We start from the raw sequence: 15,001 nt of genomic DNA on the forward strand, positions 1-15,001 counted from the left end.
CGGGTGAGGGGCCGGCCCTGCCTCGCCTAGCGCGCCCTTTACAAACAGCGGCTGCTGCAGTCGGTGCCTGGTGCCTCCGGGTCGCCCGCGCTCGCGATCCCCGTCGCCCCGGCGCGTCGCTCCCAAGGCCGTGCCTGCCTGAGGTGATTCCTTGTCCCCAGCGCTGAGGCGGGAGTAGCCGCCCGCCCGTACGCGCGACCGCGCTCGCGGCGTGTCCCGAGCCTGTCGTCGCCATCTCCTGAGGGAGGGAAGCTGCCGATCCCGATCCTGGTCCCGATCAAGTACCTCGTCTTAGCGGGGGGCGGTGTGCACCTGGACGGGGCACCGGGAAAGGGCTGTCCGTGCCGTGGACGTGTAGCAGTCGCTGGAAGTCGCTTCTCTTTGGTGTCGTTTTTCCCCTAGGAGCGAGAAAGATGGAAGACGCTGCTGGAGATTTGAAGCAAGCTCTCCCAAACGTATGTGACAGCGTTCAGATCCATGTGGAAGTTCACCAGAAGTCGAGCAGGTCTCTGATCAAAGCGTTGCTTGTTGCCACTTGTGCCTGTTTCCTCTCGGCCTCGTTCTGCGCATTTCCAAGAGCCCGCAGGACCCAGCTCTGCCTTCTCTGTGCTCTCCCGCGAGTTTCCTCACCTGTGTCTCTTCCTAAGATTGAACAAATACACTTTGCTCAGGTTCACCTTGTGGGTCACGTCATCCAGTCTCATAATGAAGTTGTTGGCCACATTATGGGTTTGCCCCAGTTCATCCTTTTCTCTGTGCTCACAACTGCTCACAGTACTCCAGATGTGGTCTTACAAAGCCAGTGGATGGAAACACTTGCTCTCCCTAACATCTGCAGTCTTGGTAGCACAGCCTCAAATAAGGTTGTCCTCATTTGTAGCAGGGGCACACTTGATTTATTGCCTGCTTGTCCACCCAGTACCCATGGGCCCTTTTCTGCAAAACAGCATGTCATTCAGTTGGCCTCTGATCTGTTCTGTTATCTGGGCAGTGGGTGGAGAGCTAAGATTTCATGTTTACCTTTGCTGAACATCAAAAGTTTCCAGTCAGACCGTATTTCCAACCTGCAGAGGTCCCTCTGAACAGCAGCCCTGCCCTCCAGAATACTGAAAGTTCTCCTTGCTTTGGTGACATCCATAAACTTGATTCAGTCACTTTCAATCCCATTGTCAAGGATGCAAAAACAGTGCTGGTCCCAATGCTAACAGCACCACACTGCCTTTCCCCACCCAAGTTACTGACAGCTCTGCTTAATCTTTGTACTAATCACAGCCCTCTGAGCTAGACAGTCCAACCCTCCTTGTCTATTTATCCAGTTCTTATCTTACCGGTTTGGATGTCTTAAGGATATGAGAGAGCATGTCTGAGACATTAGAAAAATCAAAGTGTAAAATATACACTGTGCTATTTTTGCCAGGGTTAACAGAGAACTGAGAATTTGCACTGGTTCTAGATGAGTGAAATTGCAAAATTAAGTTAAATCTTCAAATGGTATTCCTTTTCCTGTAGTTTTTGTGTCTTCTGGAATTCTCCCTATATTGTGTCCCCATCCTGGTGTTTCAGCTGTCCTGAAAGTATAATAGAGCTTCCAAGTTAAGCTTACTAAATTCAGTCTGTAGCTTGGCTCCAAGTCTTTTTGGGCTTCCTGCTGAAACACAGATTGCATAACTGCTTTCCATTCTTGAAGTCTTCTAGCTGTCTCATTCAGTGTCCCCTGATATGACCTCAAACATAGCAAATGGTATTATTTGGATTATGTCTTTTAATGCACAAATTAAAACCAACTGTCCAGCTTGTTGCTTTTGCAGACAGACTGAATCTGACAGGTTCTTTTTTCCTGTAGAATGCTGGAGGAGGACTGAGTGGGTTTGGGATTTTTTGTGTTAGTTGTTTTTTTAGGATTGGGGATTTTGTTGGTTGGTGGTTGTTTGGTTGGGTTTTTCGGTGTGTGCGAGATAGAAGCTATTTTCCGTGAAAGCCTCATGTATGAAATAATGCTTTCCAACACTAATTCAAATTGCCTTATAAAGGTCAATGCCATAAAGTAATGATGTTTCTTTCTTGTTAGTTTGGCCAAGAAAGAAGATATTAGGATGAGTGTCTTAAAGCTGTTGAACAGACACAACATCGTGTTTGGTGATTACAAGTGGACAGAATTTGATGACCCTTTCCTTAACAACAATGTGCAGTCTGTGGCAATTGTGGACACGGACCTGAAACTGAAGGACAGACAGGTATTCCTGGTCAAGAACGTGCACCTCTGTTTATGTGCCCCTGAACTAGTTGTAGGTGGACTCGTGGTACCCTAAGGGCAGAAGCAAGACAAGGTCTGTAGAATGATGTAGTATCTCTTCTTAGGCTGACTAGTATAACTAGAAAAAGGTGGCTAATTTTTTTTTTTACTGCTTATTAAGGTCTGAGACAGAGGTAGTAGGCTTCACAGAGAAATGCCAGCTGAGAACTGTAACTTTCATTTGTTCAACTAGCTTTGAATGAGAAATATGACAGGTAACAAATCTTTTTATGTTCATTCTAGCCTATTGACCTGAGCACAAGCAATCTTTCTCTTCATGTTTTTCATCTGAATGAAGAAGGACCAACCTCTGAAAACCTGGAAGAAGAGAATGATGATATCACTGCAGCTCACCACTGGGTGCTACCAGCAGGTATCTGTGTAGCATTTCTGGGAGCTCTAGAGCAATAAAGAAAATATTGCAAAGGCTAAAAGTGTTTATAGTTACCTATAAAGGTACTATTTGTATTTATTGTTTGTCTATATAACAAATATGTTTGGACTCTTTTCTTTATGGAACAAATATATTTGGACTTTTTCCTTTGTGGTTTTGACTGACGTGCTGCAAATGATTCCAAAACACATCTTTTATTTCTGTAATACTTGTGGATGTGTGGAAATAACTGGTCTTGTGGTCTAAAAAGTGTAGTCATAATCAGAAGCATGCAAGTTTTTAACACTGGTGGTTGCATTCCAAGTTTTTTTTAACTTGAAGATTCACAAGAAGCTTATCACTTTAAATATTCATTTCCCAGAGCCCACTTCTGGCTTCCAGCCTCCATGACAGTACTGCTTTTATACATGAAACAGACAAAGTAAAGAGATTTAGTCTTTATCTTCTGGAGAGGAAAAATCAGGCTTTCCTCTGTGATAGAGCCAGACCTGCCTGTTACTGTCCTGTGCTTGGGGAAGTTTGATTCTCTGCCTGAAATGAAAAGCACAAGTGTGAGCTTTAGCTCAGAGAGGCAGTAATTTTGAAACATTTCCTACTCTTTCCATGTTGTGAAATGCCTTATTATCCGTTACATTAGTTTTCAGGAAGAATTAAATCTGATACATTGACATTATTGTTGTGGTGCGCTAAAATCAGGGTGACCCAGCTCAGCGACAACAGGGGCGCGACAGACCCCCCTTTCAAGCTCTGCAGAATTCCAGCTACCAGTAGAGGTTTGGCACAGGAGCAAAAAGACAGCAGCACGGGTCTTGAGGTAGAGCTGAGGTGGCTTTATTTGGTGGTAATTTCCCTTGAGTTCAAGACTCCAAACAGCCAAGACCTTGACTCGAGATTAACAGGAGTTTTTATAACGTTTGTCAGGAGGAGGGATTTAGGGTAACAAAGCAATAGGGATATGGTTGGGGAGGGGTCTGAGGTGGGGTAATTCATATTTAGACCAATGAAAGAGCACTAGAGAAGGGAATAACTTGGGTTCTAAACAATGGGGTTCTAAAGGAAACAAAAATGACAAGGAATTTACTGGAAGAGAGGGCAGTTTGGGGAAGGATTGACACCTAGGGGGAGGAGGAGTAAGGAAGGTTCTGGGGAAAAGGGTAGGGATAGGAGGGAGTGACAACTGGGAAGGGGAGGGGTTTGAAGCTTGGCAGGGAATGACTGGGTAACAATAGGAAGGAGTGACACTTAACCAAACTGAATAACAATGACTGAGCAAGTCTAAATTTAGAAACTTGAGATGCAAACCTGTGCCACTCCAAAGGCAAGGGGAGGACAACACAAAGGGATTGTAAAATCACAAATTAGATAGTGAGCATGCCAATAAAAACTAAAGAAAACACACTGCAGCAATTATTGCCACAATTTCGTGGTTTATAGTTGTTCAGTCTTTTATGCTTTGCTGAAAGTTAGAAGCCAACGGCTAGGAATGATTGATACTCGAATGACAACTTTAGGCTTTTATGCATTATTCAGCTACATGGTTTTTTTCGTCCTCTACATCTTGATGTTAAAAAAAAAAGGCAAACTTGAATGATAAAATTTGCCTTAGAACCCTTCTCCTACCACTAGTTTTCATTGCTTCCTTGATAAAATGTAAGTTCATCCTCTACTGAGAATGGAAGGAATGATATTTTTCATTTCATGTTAAGAAATTAAAATTAATTTCTTGTCACAGATATTGGAGGAAATAGAAGCTGGGAAACTGCTGAATTTGTCTGTTAGAAAGTGGCGTTCGCATTTGGAGAAAAATAAGTTGAAAAGTTGAAAAACTTTTTTTTTCCCCACAGATGCTTTACTTGCTTTCATATACGTGTTCTTAATTCTTCATTTTAGTTGAGCATAATTTGAAAACTGTTTTGTGGTGCAATGATGAGTTACAGGTTTCCAGATTGATTTATACTAAACAGGTATATAATATATTGCTTTTGCAGCTGAATTCCATGGCCTTTGGGAAAGTCTTATCTATGACACTGAAGTAAAATCGAATGTAAGTTGGAAATGAATAACAATTAAAACTGCTTGAGGAGAAGTAAGAGCTGAAATTAAACCTCTTTGAAGTTTGCTGCATCCTATGGAGATATGGGTGCAGGCTGGGCAGAAGGGAATGGGAGTTTAACTTTGTTTCTGGCAGCAGCTAAACAGTTAATGGACTTGGCAGTAATGTCGGCAAGCACAGCAAGCACGGCTACTGTTCGTGCAAATACTTATTCGGTTATTTGACCAAAGCTGAGTGCCCTGCCACTTGAATGCTGGCAAGACATTGGAAAGAAACAAAATATTTCCATGGGGTTGTTTTCTAGTTTGAAGATCCTGTGCATTCATCAGAGGTTGTGATGATTAACTGCCAGAGATTGTAGAACAGTAATACGGTAATCTGAAATTTAGTAATTGTGATGCAAATAAAACCCACAAGTAGTTCAATTCAGCTTCTAACTGAAGTTCTTGGACACGTAATTAATTCATTAGCTTATTTGTAATACCGTAGATACAGTATTCTCACTTAAGTCTTTATAACCAAATACAGAAAAGCAAAACATTCCAGTGATGGTACTTCTTAATTTATAAGGTAAAAATCAATTAATACATCCACATTTGTGTAATTTATGGAACAGTTTTCAGAGTCATCTGTGAAATGACAAGACTATTTCATTAGACTTGCTGGTGTACTAAATAGCAGCAAGCTTATCACTGTTGAGTGTAAGTGTATATGGGTAGAAAGAAATGGTTGCTTTTAATGGCCAAAACTTGAACTACTACTGTAAAATTGTGATAAATCTTCCTTTAAACCACGGGAATGCCTGAGCATGTTTGTGTTCCATGGGCTCTGAAATAGTTGCTGTGAATTTTCAAAATAGCACAGTGAGAATTTTGACAAATGTGTGGATTAAGTTCAGTTGTTTTTGCTGTTGTGTGATTGCTCCATCTCAAGCATGAGATATTGCAGGAGCACCACTGTATTGTCCCATCAACATGCAGGGATCTAAAGCTCGTTACAACAGAAGATAATGTGGTATCAGGTGTTATAGGTAAAAGTCATTGTAGATTCACACCTGAAGTTCATATTAATTTTATTGAAAGAGCTCCCTACTTCCTAATTCTAGATAATTCTAAAATGAAACTGCAGTATTTTTAGAAGCAATAATTCCAGGAAATACATGCAACTTCCATTATTTGGAGGAATGAATTAATCTACGAATTCCTTGTAGAAGCGGATACAAATGCTTCAGTAAAAAGGAAATAAATGTGACAGGAGATGCTTTGTTTGGTAGGCTGACTACAACAAACTGTACAAATGTATAGCTGTACAACACCTAAACAGGACCCAGAATATGAGTCTTTGATTCTCTGTGCTTAGGCAGCTTGTGTTTTACAGACACACATTACGTGGGACAATGAAAAATAAAATCAATTTGCCTTCCTTGAAGCATTTAATTTATCCATTTAAAAGTTCTGGAACTCCATTTGTGCCAAGTACATGCTATTCTTATTCTTGAGGGCAGGACAGAAATTAATTCCCATCCTTTGCGGAAATAAATTTGACTAAAAGAGATGAGCTCTTTTTTTTGTTGTTGTTATGAGTACACAATAGACATCATTAGAGATTGATTCTATTTGTGGTTATATTTGCTGTTATGACTCTAATTTGTGTCTTTCTATCTGTCCTCTTCATTTAGTTACTCGATTATGTGACGACAACATTATTATTTTCTGACAAAAATGTTGACAGCAACCTGATATCATGGAACAGAGTTGTTTTGCTGCATGGTAAAAATTATCTGTTTTAAGCCAAGTAGATTCACTGGCGAGCTGTTTATACTTTCCTTCTGGAAAGACTTGTACTGCAATCCTATGTAGTGAAATGAGGTGATATGAAAGCAGCGCCTCAATAGTACAAATTTGGATGAAATGTAATGTCAGAGTCAAATCAATGTTCACATATTCTGTTTTGCATGAATTCAAATTCTAAAGCTTACAGTACAGTGACAACTGTGGATTTCTTAATTTTAAGTGATACTGTTGCATTTTTACAGAATGAACAAAAATAATGCAGATACTGAAGATACTAGGAGGCATATATTAGTTAAACTTCTATTTCAGTACTAAATTTTTTTTAGTTATAGCTTTTTAAAAACTTTGGGGAAAGTGGGAAGGCAGTCTGTCTTGTGTTGTTGACACCATTCTGTTGCCAATATGTCCTGGTTTAGGGCAAATTTGGTGGACAATTTCCGAAGGAGGGCCCCTGCAGAAAGCAAGCCCACACAGCCCCTCCCCCCAAACGGTTCGGGAAGAATTCCTTGGAGAGAAGCAGAAAGAACCTGTTTATTTAACAGGCACAGCACCCCCCACCACACAAAATGAACAATACCAGATGACACCACTCTGACAAAGATGACAAAGTCAGAAAGTCTCTCTCGGAGAGGGGGGGTGGTCGCTCTGTTGTCAGTCCCTCCGGCGCTGGGGCAGCTGCTGCAGCCACAGGGTGTAAACTCTCGGTGTTCCAAGGTCCCAGTCCAGGGCAGGTTCGAGATGGTCAAAAAAAAAGGCGAGGAGAAACAGTCCAGAAAGAAATCTGGACTGTTTAGCTAAACTAGCTAATGAGCAGAAGCAAAAAAAGCAGGCAGAAGCAAAGCAGAAGCAGGAACAAGAGAGCAAAGCAAAAAGCAAAAAAGTGAAGCTGTGCTAAGTACTGCCCTGTCTCTGTGTCCCTGATAAGAAAAACCCAAACAAAACTTTCACTCTTCAAAGCCAGTCTTAAAGGCACAGAACATAATATCCCACAGAAACAACATATGAGTGGGGATACAAGCATCATAACATCACCCTAGGACACAACACTTGCTAGTTTAGTTACTTTTACTTATTTTAGTGAAGCTGAAATCTTCAGTCAGTTCTAGCTTACTGTACAGGTTATACCACAAACGAGATTAGCATCAACTGAATCAATTTTGTTACAAAGCACATCTTGCACTGATTTTGTCATCAAGACTGGTATTCAAAATTCAAAGATGATAGTGGAAATATTTGTTTGTTGTACTTAAGTTACAACTGTCAATTTACTTCTACAATTTAGAAGCTTCTTTTTTAGATGTTTTTGTTTGAAAGACTTTATTTCAGACTCATACTCTGGTAACTGTGCTTGCACTTGCCTCCTTGGAGGAAGTCTTTGTGGCTCTTCCATGGGATATTAGGTCAGATCCAAAAGGTTTGTCTCAGAGTATAGTTCTCAAGATGATCTGGGTTTCCCCAAGGAAGAAATTTCTGGGAGAGTGGACAGCTGATCAAACTGATTGTGATATATTTCTGTTTTCCATGTTAGAAGAGTGCGTTTCAGGAAGATATAAGTTTGAGCATAGCACTGATTATAGAGAATGCTGATGAGGTTTAGCCCTGCAGAGGTGATACTCTTTGCTTCTCTGGCTGTTGAGTGTTTTAACTTTGTGGTGTCTGCACACATATAAAATCCAGCATTAGCTCTAGGATTGTAGTCAAGGAAGCCATTTTCTCAAAATACTCTGGTGTACGCAATCATTATCTGCTGTGATTTTACTCTACAATTAGTGCTGTAATGAAATAAAATAGTTAAAAATCTGTTAGATGTCATTAACAATCTAATGCAGACTCTGTGTAATGTATGGATCTGATTTCAAATCAGGCCCTCCCGGGACTGGGAAAACTTCTCTCTGTAAAGCATTGGCTCAGAAGCTGACAATTCGACTGTCATACAGGTGATTTTTTTGTTTGGAAATTTTTCACTTGAGCTTACTATACTTAGTTGTTCTTTTTCATTAGCCCAAGTATATCTTATATTTTTTTCAAGTAACTTGTACTTAGTGCTATTATGTCTTCTTTTTTGTAGTGCACCAGGCTAGCAATAAAATTGATCTGCTAGACTGATTAGGATATCTTAAGGCCTTGTAAAATGTGTAAATAATTGTCCCAGGTGTGTAAAAGACATTCCAGTGGCAGTACAGTAATTTTTGCCCACTTTATACATCAATGAGTATTAAAGGGCAGAGGATCAAGGAGTATTTTGGGTTTTGTATCTTCATGTTTGATAGAGCCTGGTTTTAATAGGTAGTGGTTTTTTAAACTAATTTCTTTTGTGCTTGGATTGTCTGAATGCTGCAATCTGCAGAGGTCAGCTTGTATATCAGACAGATCATAAGAAATAGCCTAAAAGTTCATAGCAACCTAACAAATCTATATTAAAAAAAAACAAAGATATAAAATAGAAGGTGTAGCATAAAAAATGTGTATTGGCATGATCCTACTCTAGTCCAAACTGAACGTATGAAAATCATAAACTATATAATGTGTGGTTGAGATACTTTGTCACTTCTTGCTATACTGAAGAAAATCTTACACAAAGGGAAGAATGAGGCAATTATCATGGTAAGAGTTACTTACCCTGTTCTAATGAAGAAATTCTAATAGCAATTTAATATAAGAATTCTAGTTACATTTTCAGCAACATGACAAGTTCCAGCAACAAAAATAATATCAGTAAAATATGTATTATATTTTGAAAGGTAAGTAATTTAAAGTACTAATTCACAGAATTCCAGGGTCAGAATGTCAGGAATGACACTTACAGAAGTTATTGATATCTCTGATTTTTATTTAGAATGGAGTTGATACTTCTTTTTCTCTTCATACTTTAGGTATAGGTATGGACAGTTAATTGAGATAAACAGCCATAGCCTTTTCTCTAAATGGTTTTCTGAGGTATGTATTGATGTACCTAATAAAATAAGCTACATATTTTAGAAATTACACTGTAATTATTCTGTTTAGCTTGTTTCCTAAATATGTGCGCCAGAGATTGTTCAGAATAATTAATAGGTTTGAAAATGCTTAAAGAGAAGTTTTATTAGAAAGTTGTTTTAAAACCCAGGCATTTCCACCTTTAAATATGATAAGCGTTGGAAGGTTGTGTGGTAAGGAAATAGTTAACATATGCATATGGTGTCTTTCTAGAGTGGCAAGCTTGTAACCAAGATGTTCCAGAAGATCCAAGAGTTAGTTGATGACAGAGATGCTCTTGTATTTGTACTGATTGATGAGGTATGATTCCAATAGCATTGTTGTGCGTAAAATATAGCAGAAAGGGAATTGATGGGAAGGAGCTGCAATAGTGCTCATTCACAAAGAACAATAAAAGCGCATTTATGCTATCTCGTAAGCTATGTGATTGTGCAGATGGGTGAACTTCAGTCTTGACTGCTGCAGATTTGAGAGGTTTGGAAGGAACATAGTGTGACTTAGGCAAATTCCAGCTGAAAATGAATTGAAACCTTTCTTGGTGCAATTTCCCTTGCTGCTGTATGTTTACATTATATTGTTTTAAACTTCAAAGTAGCCCAGATTTGTATTCTTTACATTTTTTGTAAAGCTCTAAAAAATGTGAATATGGTTCAGATCATTGTTGTTAGATTTTTTTCCAACTTGCATACAAAAGCAACTTAGTAAGTATGTACCTTACTAGCTTTGTCATATTGGAGTTCCTATGGGGAATCTCACTCTAAATTCAACCTATTCGTTATTCTGGTGGTGTCCCATTCCTCCACCTCCAGAATTTAAAATGCAAACCAGCCTCCATTCTGCTGTCCAAAAAGGAATTTCCCTCACTACACTTTGCTTCCTTGACATGCCTTTCTTTTTCCCTGGAAATTCCTACCTAACAAAAGATTTTGAAGAAGTTTTAGATAGTAGACACAGGAATCTGAAGGTGTGTTGCATGGGGTACCTGTTTGCTGCCAGGACTCCAAAAGTGCAATCTTTTTGGGGTTTTTTTGTGTTTGGTGATTTTGTTGTCATTGTTTTTGTTGATTGGTTTGGGTTTTTGTAGGTGGAAAGCCTCACAGCAGCTCGCAGTGCCTTCAAGGCAGGCACAGAGCCTTCAGATGCTATTCGTGTGGTCAATGCTGTACTGACACAAATAGACCAGATTAAAAGGTATTGTTTGCATATTATTGCAACAGCAAAAGGTAATTGACAGTTTCAGTTTTCCTATTCCTGCTAAATTTCAATTCCTACTTGGAATACTAAACCAGATTAATTATTCTTTGTTCATGATGCTGATCTTGAAAAGAAATAGGAGTAATCCAGCAGAATATTTTACATGTACCAGGGTGGACAATCAAATCTATGGACAGTATGCTTCCCCTAATGACAGAGAGAGAAAAAGGACAGAGCATCATGATGTCTGCTTGGAGAGCAGACATCAAAATTGAAATGTAAAACATGTTGATTAAAGGTTCACATTTACAATTCTGTTCATAATCTTTTTTGTGTGTGTCAGAAGCTATGCCAGTAGATTCTAGGTAGTTACCATATATCACTTCTGAAATAGAATTAGAGGAACTATGGACACTTGGGAAACAGCTGAAGGAAAGAGACTATGAATTGAAATAGTCTGGTGATACCTGGCCAAGAGCTTCAGATCATTTAATGTAATTCCTGATTGAGAAGAATGATGTGACAGTTTATTGCATAAAATTATTTGAAGCATAAGAAGGAAGGTATCAACTTGCCAGTCATAAAAGGAGATGAATCTTTTACATGTGACCTAAAAATCTATTTTTGTCTTGAAGGTATCCCAATGTAGTTATCCTGACTACTTCAAATATTACAGAGAAAATTGACATGGCCTTTGTAGACAGGGCTGACATAAAACAATACATTGGACCTCCATCTACTGCAGCAATATTTAGAATATATCTTTCTTGCCTGGAAGAACTAATGAAGGTAATACTTGAAAGCAAAACTGTAAAATGCTGTATTTTAATAAATTTTGCATTTTAATCATACTTCTTAAGTAACAAAAATACGTAAATTTCATTCCTTTTCTGTATTTCCACTCTTACTGTAAAATTTAATTTTGAATGTATTTATTTTTCATACAACAGTTTGTAACTCTCATTTCTAGTGTCAAATAATATATCCTCGACAGCAGCTTCTGACACTCAGAGAGCTTGAGATGATCGGCTTCATAGAAAATAATGTGTCAAGGTTAAGCCTTGTACTGAAAGATATCTCAAGGTAAGATTCTGAAATTCTACGTTTTTCATATATACATATGGAGTTATGGAATGATGTGTAGAAGTAACCAAATTTCCCAACAACTGGATATCTGAAACAGCTCAATTTTTTTTTCTGTTTGGGAAAGTGCAAAAACCTTCAGGGGACAAAAAGTGGAAGAAATCACAATTTGCTAACATGTCTTAGTCTCAGATCTGGCTTGGTCTAGTACTGCTTGTGGTTTTTTCTCTGCCATTTGAAGTCCTCTTGACAAGTTGCTGGCTGGATTAGCCTTAGTCTCAGTGGATATTGGGAATTGTAATGCACTTTGGCAGAAATAGCATGTGCCTTAGGTCCTGCTAAGAGAGTGTCTTGCCATCTGCTAGATTAGTATTTAGTGTGAAGATATAAGTGGACAGAAACAAGGGGGAGAGGAGTAAAGTGTAAATAGATAGTGTTGTGGTTTGCTGAGTATGCTGGTAGAGCAAATGGTCTTTCACTGCAGCATAACAGTTCTTGAAACAATAAAAATTATATTCACAATATCAAGCAATGTTTTTTTCCAAAGTGCTGGTCCCTATGGAACAAAATAATATTCATAAAGTCTGCAAAGTGTGTTTTCTTTCTGTTCCTGAAGTATGCAGTCTTAACCAGTGAGGAGTGAAGTAAAAACAAGTAAGTTTTTCCAGGCACAGAGGTTTGCATTTTATGTACACAGAGCAGTGGTTGGAGAAGATGCTAACATATATGAAGTGGGTGAGGTGAAGAAAACTGGTAAATGGTAGGTAGAAGGAGACAGGCAGTACCCATAAGGACCAGCACTGAAACCAGTTTTTTTCCCAGTCCTTCCAAAAGTGGTTGTGTCCATACCATGCTGTGGTAGACATCCCCCCAAATTCATGAGATTGGCACAACAATGTGAAGGGCCTGATGTAAGCATTGGCAGGCAGCTGTGCCAGTGCTGCTGCTGTGTAGCCTCCCACAAGCAGAATTTGTCTGTTCACTCCCTGCTAAAAGAGCTGCAAGTGACCTACTGAATTGTCATCTGAAGTTCTTTTGGAGCAACTTAATAGAGAAACACAGAAAAAGGAAAGGCCTCCTTTTAAGAGTAGATATTTAGCATTTAAGCAGCACTTGTCTCTGTTTTACCATAGAAAAAGTGAAGGTCTTGGTGGCCGGGTCCTGAGAAAGCTTCCTTTCCTAGCACATGCACTTTATATTCAAGTAAGTTTATTATATTCAAATGAGTTTATTCTGTTCATTATATTTTGGGTTAATTTGAGACAGGCAGGAAGACATCTGAACACTGCCTGAAGTGAAAGATCGGTCCAAACCTCCCTTTTAATCTAAACTGCACTTGCTTCTGCAGCTTTGTAGACCGAAACAATTATGTGTTGTCCATAATTTAGAATGGGATTGAAGAAGACAGGTGGGATTGATCTGCCCAAGAGCATTCTACTTTTAATTAAATAAATGAACATTAATATTGGTGCTCTTATAATTTCTTGCTGAAAAAAAATTCCCCGAACCTCTACCACTTTAATGATTTGTTAAAAACCTTTTCCTAAGCAAATATACAGTATTGTGACTGAAGACTTCGCACAGGTTGACTTTGACTTTGCTGTGATAGCCAAATTTAAATAAACTTGCAGTTTGGTTTGTAGAATCTTGCAATTTTTGTAACATGAAATTAAAATATTTTTCTTTTAAATACTGGGACTTGTATGTAAAAGCCTATGTCTGCCTATTGCCTTGGTGTGTCTAACAAAATGTTCTCTTATTTTCAGTCCCCGAGTGTCACAATGGCAACTTTTCTTCAGGCCCTTTCACTTGCAGTAGACAAACAATTTGAAGAAAAAAAGAATCTTGCAGACTGCGTGTGATATGCTGCTGTTTTGTAGTTGACTGTATTGTTATATTTTTTATACAAGTTGTGTTACTTTTATGCATTTGTAAAATGAAATGCATTTTTATGTATTTGAAAAATAAATGCATTTGTAAAATAAAATGCACCTTAAAAAACCTGGAATGCCTGATCTGGTTTTTCAAAATATTCATTAATAAACAACTAAGGAAGTTCACAGCATATTTTTTGAAGCCTTTATTTCAAATGTCAATAAAAGGATTGTAAAAGGTTTTTGTTTTAAGTCAGTTTCCATCTTTTGCCATTACTAAAAGTGGGCAGGCTTCTATTCCCTGTTTTTAATCACTAACTGTCTATCCATGCATCTGAAATAACAGGCATGAAACTGGGAAGAATTCAAAGTGCTCAGGGACAGACCAGATCTTTCATACTGACATCTCTTTATCTTGAAATTTAATATAAATTATTATGGGTTTTAATTACATCAGATTCAAAATTTTAAAATCAGGTGATCATGTAATTGTGTTTTGTAAAATTTGGGGTTTTTTATGTTTTTGAAAGGATGTGAACCCCAGTGGACCATGTTTTCTCCATGAAGTATAACTACAATGTTTATCTTTAAATGCAAATACATTTTGGTTTTGTTTTATACAAAAGAGAGACGGGGACTTTTTTAGAGGGTGTGTAGTGATAGGACAAGGGGGAGCAATTTTAAACTGAAAGAGGGTTGGTTTGGATTAGTTATTTGAAAGGAATTTTTTGTGGGGTTGGTGAGGCACTGGCACTGTTGCCCAGAGAAGCTGTGGATGCTTGATCTCTGGAATTGTTTAAGGCCAGGGTGGATGGGGCTTTAAGGAAGCTGTACTAATGGGAAGGGCCCTGCCCATGGGAGTGGTGAAAGTTCCAACTAGATGATCTTTAAGGTCCCCACCCAAACCATTCTTTATTTCTGAATGTTAAGGGAGCTTCCAGAATAGTTTTTTTAAGAGAAAATGGAGGGATTCAAGTTAGTGGTATCCAGTTCAGAGATGGCTCCTAGCTGTTGGTGTTGAAATACTTTAGTATTTTATTGCTTCCTTATTTGTATCTTTTAAATCAATGTTATAGTATACATTCATAAAAAAGTATTTTAATCCTGAGTTACAGTTATTAATGAACACTGGGTTAAAAATTGAATGGAACTTGTGAAGTTCTATTATTTTTTTGATTATGGCATCTATTTGTATGTAAAAAGAGCCCCTCTCTTAAGCCTAAGTGTCTGTTCATTATACGACTTTTGGAAATAACTTGTTAAATATTATTTGTATCCACCCCCCAAAAATAGAACAGAGGTGGGCAGCAGAAGAGAAATCTGCTTGGGTTGTTTTACGAA

The 15,001-nt window shown here is 38.5% G+C and overlaps 1 protein-coding gene across 1 annotated transcript; it reads left to right on the forward strand.

The window, feature by feature from the left end:
• Window position 1: 1 nt before the first annotated feature.
• On the forward strand, window positions 2–13,902 carry TRIP13 (thyroid hormone receptor interactor 13). The gene is made up of 14 exons (XM_030971289.1): window positions 2–143; window positions 403–505; window positions 2,069–2,234; window positions 2,537–2,666; window positions 4,676–4,731; window positions 6,419–6,509; window positions 8,398–8,470; window positions 9,407–9,470; window positions 9,723–9,809; window positions 10,594–10,700; window positions 11,339–11,492; window positions 11,674–11,786; window positions 12,920–12,989; window positions 13,553–13,902. The coding sequence occupies exons 2-14, from the start codon at window positions 414–416 to the stop codon at window positions 13,646–13,648; spliced, it is 1,299 nt and encodes a 432-aa protein (XP_030827149.1). The 5' UTR covers window positions 2–143; window positions 403–413; the 3' UTR covers window positions 13,649–13,902.
• The last annotated feature ends 1,099 nt before the right edge of the window (window positions 13,903–15,001 follow it).

Source organism: Camarhynchus parvulus, chromosome 2, assembly GCF_901933205.1.
Source record: "Camarhynchus parvulus chromosome 2, STF_HiC, whole genome shotgun sequence".
Lineage (NCBI taxonomy): Eukaryota > Metazoa > Chordata > Aves > Passeriformes > Thraupidae > Camarhynchus > Camarhynchus parvulus.

Bases quoted from the DNA above. Each gene is read 5' to 3' on its own strand.
- TRIP13 (XM_030971289.1), top strand. From the start codon at position 414: ATGGAAGACGCTGCTGGAGATTTGAAGCAAGCTCTCCCAAACGTATGT. The intron at 2,235-2,536 runs GTATTCCTGGTC...TGTTCATTCTAG, and splicing joins TGAAACTGAAGGACAGACAG to CCTATTGACCTGAGCACAAG. The intron at 8,471-9,406 runs GTGATTTTTTTG...TTCATACTTTAG, and splicing joins ACAATTCGACTGTCATACAG to GTATAGGTATGGACAGTTAA.